The sequence below is a fragment of the Orcinus orca genome, chromosome 2 (genome assembly GCF_937001465.1).
Source record: "Orcinus orca chromosome 2, mOrcOrc1.1, whole genome shotgun sequence".
NCBI classification, from domain to species: domain Eukaryota; kingdom Metazoa; phylum Chordata; class Mammalia; order Artiodactyla; family Delphinidae; genus Orcinus; species Orcinus orca.
In genome coordinates, this window is record NC_064560.1 from 60,065,956 (window position 1) to 60,071,955 (window position 6,000).

At 44.1% G+C, this 6,000-nt stretch overlaps 1 protein-coding gene across 3 annotated transcripts in view; it reads left to right on the forward strand.

Moving 5' to 3' along the window:
- The window catches only part of BNC1 (basonuclin 1), a 32,884-nt gene extending 27,986 nt beyond the window's left edge, over positions 1-4,898 (forward strand). For all 3 annotated transcript variants that reach the window (XM_004278311.4, XM_033402949.2, XM_012536194.3), the window contains exon 5: positions 2,616-4,898. In XM_004278311.4, coding sequence (XP_004278359.2) covers positions 2,616-3,300 — 685 coding nt within the window. In that variant the 3' untranslated portion in view covers positions 3,301-4,898. The remainder of the gene's footprint in view (positions 1-2,615) is intronic.
- Positions 4,899-6,000: the final 1,102 nt, after the last annotated feature.

Sequence of the window (6,000 nt, forward strand, 5' to 3'; positions counted from 1 at the left end):
TTAAACAGGACTTTGTGAGCAGTCCCGGGCCCACCACCATTTTTCTGAGTCAGAGATGAGAATTGCATGGCTGTAATGATAACTGATGTCCTCTCTTCAAGCCACTGCTACTGCCAACAGCAGTTCCTAGGACCCATCACAAAGGGACGAGGACAGCACTGTGGATACTTAGCCAACAAATAGTTAATAACCTTCTGTGTTAGGTGCTCTAGACACAGTTCCTGCCCATGAAGGCCAGTGGGGAAGACAGAGCAGTAAGCAGGTGATTACAGCTGAAGGTGGTGGCTGCTAGAAGCGGGGGTATTCTGTTACGGGCACATGGGAGGGCGCCTAACCAAACTCTCTGAGAAGTTAGGGATGGTTTCCCAGAGGAGTTCTGTCTAATCCAGCAGCTTGCAGAAGTTTTGGTCTCACAGCCCCTTTACAAATTCTTAAAACCTCAAGACCCTCAAGAACTTTTGTCTATTTGGGTTTATATCTATCAATATTTACTGTATTAGAAATTAAAATTGAAAAAATATGTATCACATCACTTAAAAAACCTATTATACGTTACCATTACATTTTTATGAAAAATAACTACATTTTCTGGATCAAAAACTTAGTGAGAAGTGGCTTTGTTTTACATTTTGCAAATATCTTTAATGTCTGGTCTGGTAGAAGACGACTGGGTTCTCACACCAGCTTCTGCATTCAATCTGTTGCAATATCACAGGTCACGTAGCCTCTGGAAAACTCCACTCTACACGAGTGAGAGAATGAGCCTGAAAAGGGAAAACAATGTCTTAGTATCATCATGAAAGGAGTCTGACTTGAGGGACATCCTGAAAGGATCTCAGGGACCACTAGGGGTACCCAGACCGCAATTTGAAAACCACTGGTCTCAGCTTATCTAAATAGTCACAAACGGGAGGGAAGAGTTGGAGGGGGAGGTGTAGAGGTTGAAGGGAAGAAATGCAGACCTGGGCAGTAGGCACAGCATTAGTCCTGGAAGCAGAAAGCCTGGCACGTGGTCACAGGGTTTTTGAAGCTGTGGTACTCACTGGTCTCAGGGGACATGGCACCTTGGGAAGTGCATCTAACCCTCTGAGGATGGTTAAGGAGGAGAGAGGGCTTCCCACATGTTAGCTCTTGGTGTTCATGGGATCCTCAGGATTGAGCAAAGGGCCCAGAGGTTTGCTTTGTTGCATCAGGGACCTTTCTGTGCAAGGTGTTCCAGTAAATGTGTTTGTCAGACGTTTTTTTTTGACCACTTGTGTATACTGGAACCTGTATGTCAATCTAATGTCTGGTTTTCTGCCGAGACATACCTGCCCCTTCAACCCAGGGTGCTGACATAATCACAGGGCAGAGTTGCAGTTGAGAAGAGCTGCTTGCAAAGTGGGTGATCTGGGAGTATAATTCTGATTATGTCCCAAGAAAAGAATGTATAAGAGGATTAAAAAGAAGTTCAGAAGTAAATTTGATACATTTTATGAGTAACACCCATTCCATATGTCCTTGGAGATTTAGAAGAGAAAATTTGATTCCTTGTCATTTAGGTGAGGGTGTTTTTCCCAGTTTGACCCTGGCATGCATTCTGATCTGCGTTGGGGGAGGTATCTTCCCTGTTTGGAATAATCTCCAATCACCTTTAAGATTGTACCCTCTGGTAAGGGGTGTTTTTGCTCATCAGTAGTTAGGGGATCTCTGAGCAAGGCTGACATTGATTGACAAGTTACATCCAAATGATACCTTATGAGTAAAAGGCATGTGTCATAATGGATACTTATTATCTGCCCTTTAGGAGTAATCATTGGGTAGATGATTGGCAGTGTGCTCACAGTGCTGCATTTGCAAGATTTCTGTCTGGTATATAGTGAAATGTTGCAGATATGAACTAAATTTAGCACACACACATGTGCACACCCCACACACACACTCATGCACACACATACAATTTCTAGCCAGTCAGATTATCACACCTGTAGAACTTGCGTGGGGGTATGTATGCAAATACTCTAGACCACCATGCAAGCCACATAGGAAATTTTAAATTTTCTGGTAGCCACATTAAAAAAGTAAAAAGAAACAAGTGAAGTAAGTGTTAGTAACATATTTTATTTCACTCAGCCTATCCAAAATATTATCATTTCAGTATATGTCATAGCCACCTTTCAGGAGCTCATACACTTATGAGTAGCTGTCATACTGGACAGTGCAGCTCTAGAAGATAATATTTCCTGGTTTCATTGAAATAAAGTCCTCTGCTTAGTTCCTTATTGTCTGTGACCAGTTTTCTTCTGGGATCTCCTGGTTCCAGTGTCCCAGTTGAACTGGCCTAACTGAAGTAGTCCAGCCATTCTCTAAAGATGAGGTACCAGAACTTATGTGTCAATCAGATCGTGGAAACTGAAGAGAACTACATATTCTGTTGACCTTTCTGGTCAAATGCTAACTTGTGACAGGTGGTGAACGGCAGTGGGCAGTGTCCATCACACACACACTGTATCACTTCTCTCATGCCCCAAGCTTTCCTGGTATCTGCGTAGCGTCTCTACTCAGAATGAAGGCTGTCTTTAACACACCAGAGACAACAGCCCAACCCATTGCTAACCGTCTTTTCACTCTTGTAGACACAGTTCAAACCTAAACCTCCACCAAAAAGTGTTGACTCAAGAAGTGTTGGAGAGCGGTGAAGACCATTTCCGTGCAGCTTACTTGTTGAAAGATATGGCTAAGGAGGCCCGTCAGGGTGTGGCTTTCACACAGCAAGCCTCCCCGACATCTGTCATCTTCAAGGGAACGAGTCGGATGGGCAGCCTGGTTTACCCAGTAGCCCAAGTCCACAGCGCCGGCCTGGAGAGCTACACCTCCGGTCCGCCAAGCGAGGGCACCATCCTGGATTTGAGTACTACCTCGAGCATGAAATCGGAGAGTAGCAGCCATTCCTCCTGGGACTCAGACGGGGCAAGCGAGGAAGGCACCGTGCTCATGGAGGACAGCGACGGCAACTGTGAAGGGGCGAGCCTGGTCCCCGGGGAGGATGACTATCCCATCTGCGTCCTGATGGAGAAGGCCGACCAGAGCCTTGCCAGCCTGCCGTCTGGGCTGCCCATAACATGTCACCTCTGCCAAAAGACGTACAGTAATAAGGGGACCTTCAGGGCTCACTACAAAACTGTGCACCTCCGCCAGCTCCACAAGTGCAAAGTCCCGGGCTGCAACACCATGTTCTCGTCTGTTCGAAGTCGAAACAGACACAGCCAGAATCCCAACCTGCACAAAAGCCTAGCCTCCTCTCCAAGTCACCTCCAGTAACGAGGTAGTGGGCCACGTTTGCTCAGATAAGCCTTTGTCGTAATTCAGGAATCAGGTAGTCCAAAGAAAAGCTTCTAACTCTGTTTAGTTACCATTTGGGGCAAGCGAGGCGAAGAATATTTGAGTTGACTTCGTAGTCTTCGACAGCAGGATGAGCAGAAGACGAGCCTCGTGAGAAGTTGCCATTGGGGTGGCGTTTCCTATTATTTTTCTTAGCCCAGGAGGTTTACCACTGACATAACAAAAACTTGCAGAAACGTGGTTTTCCCCAGATTTGTTTACACATTCCCTGGGAGAGCTCCAGGTCTGCAAGTTGACAGCAGGGTCCCAGGACCTGGGGGCAGCTTGAAGTGAGGCTTGTAGTATTAAGGGTCAGTCGAGTGTCCTGGGACACAGACTGTCACCACGGGTGACACCAGGAGCCACTCCCAAAGATCACATTTTTGAGTTCCTGCTTTAATGAGTCTGAAATCCAAACTGGAGTTTGGGAAAATGACTGTTTGAGACTATCCCTCCATTTAGATTGGAGAATTGCCTTTTGTCCCCCTGAAGATCTCATGTGTTACTCCAGGGAGTTCTCAAAGGAAGCACGTTGGCCTCTAATACGCAGGAACACAAATGTTACCCAGGATCTTAGTTCTCGCTCTGTAACGCGTTAAGAAGCTAGGGGGAAATACTTCATGCACTTAAAAATAGCGGTCTTCAATTTAATTTAAAATGTTTGCTAATATTTAATTTGTGTTTATGTTCTGTGAGTGTTTGTGGTGAGTGCAGACATGTCACAGTGTGACCTCTGGGTCTCTGCTCAAAAGCAGAACAAGTGACAACCTAAACTGCAAAACCACTGCCCATTTTTGTTTGGTGACCTTCAGCGTCTGTTCATTGAGATCCCCTGTGGAACAAACGCAGGCATGATTCTGGCAGGACCATTTGTATATATTCAGCCAGAGTGTTTAGAGAATGTGGTCCTGATGGTGGTTGTGCATTTTCATTATCACTGGATCCCTCAGTCTTCACCCTTTTATAAATGTGTAAGATTAGGATGAACTTTTGAATTTACATGGTAGAAAGAAAAGTAGGACATTATTGCCATACTGTATGTCTTAATATTTAACTTATTCTGAAATATATTCTGTACCATTATACACATTTGCTGTTGTAGAAAAGAAGCATAATAGGTCCTGTGAAAGGAGACCCTGTCCTGAAATTCGGCATTTACAATACCCTAAAAGTCCATGGTTGGGAAAAAGAAATTGACTTTGTATTAAAACTTCAAGTTAATCACCTTTTTAAACTCATGGTTGGTTTGAGTAATGAAAAGCATCCTTAAAGAGAAGTGGGGCTTTATAAGAGATACTATTCCTCTGACCCAAAGGTGAAAAAAGCCAATAACCTGTTACTGATTATTTCAACGTTTTTTTTAAATAAATGTGACGACTTAATATTTGTCTCTGCTTAAAGTGAGATGTATCTTTCAACTGTTTTGTTACCCAGCTGTTTAATATTCCATTGTCCCCAAAGTGGAAAAATTTGTATACAAATGAGTTTTCTATGATTTAATAAAAATATATGACACACTTTTTGTTTAAAAAGGCAAACCTTTGTCAAAGCAGTTTTGTCATACATACTGCGTGTTGTGTGAGCGCATGTGATCATACACACACACACACACACACACACACACACACTTATGAATTTTACAGATCTAACCACTCAGGGAAGGTCTGGTGGACAGGAATCAGTAACTACTGCCCCATCCTAACAGGAACTGCAGCGGTTCATGAGTTGCAAAGAAATCAAGTGGTTACTTCACTGGGAGGAGGGGCTAGGTATCACTTATCAAGGAAAGTACAGGGATTTTTAAAAATCTGTGCTATCAAAGATAAGTCTTATGGCCAATGCTCAAAATGGAATGTAATGAAAGATTTAAGCCTCTTCTTTCTTTCTTAAATACGCAGGGTTTTTAAATTTTTATTGGAGTATAGTTGCTCTACAATGCTGTATTAGTTTCTGCTGTACAGCAAAGTGAGTCAGCTATACGTATGCATATATCCCCTCTTTTTTGGATTTCCTTCCCATTTAGGTCACCACAGAGCACTGAGTAGAGTTGCTTGTGCTAGACAGTAGGTACTCATTAGTTACCTATTTTATACATTAAAGTAAGTTTTTATTACTTATCTTTTAACAACTTTGCCTCTTTCTTCTACCCTTCCAACATATAGATAAAAGCACAATCCCACCTACCCATCCAGCCCCCCTCTCAGGTGATGTCAGTGTCCCTGCTTCTTATTTCAGTGGGAGAATAGGAGTCATCAGAGGGGAACTTTCTTAGCTACCGGCATCTGCACTGCTCCCGCCCGGCTCTGGGCCATGTCATCTCTTGCCTGGATGACTGCTGTAACCTCCTCACTGGTCTGCTGCATCCATTCTCATCTCCTACAGTATCCAGAATGTCCTTCTAAGTTACAGATCCGGTCCTGTAGGGCCCCAGCTCGAAACCCTCCAAGGTTTCCCTTTAGCAGTTAGTGTAAAATCCAGAGACCCTCCCAAGGCCCACAAGGCCCTAAAACCTTTTCCTGCCCCTGCCGCTTCTCCATTCTCTTTTCATTACAGTCTTTGTCAGCCATCTCTCCCTCCCTCTCACCATAGCAGCTGTTCCAAACCTCCAGTTTGCAAGGTCCCACCCCGTGGACTGGTCAT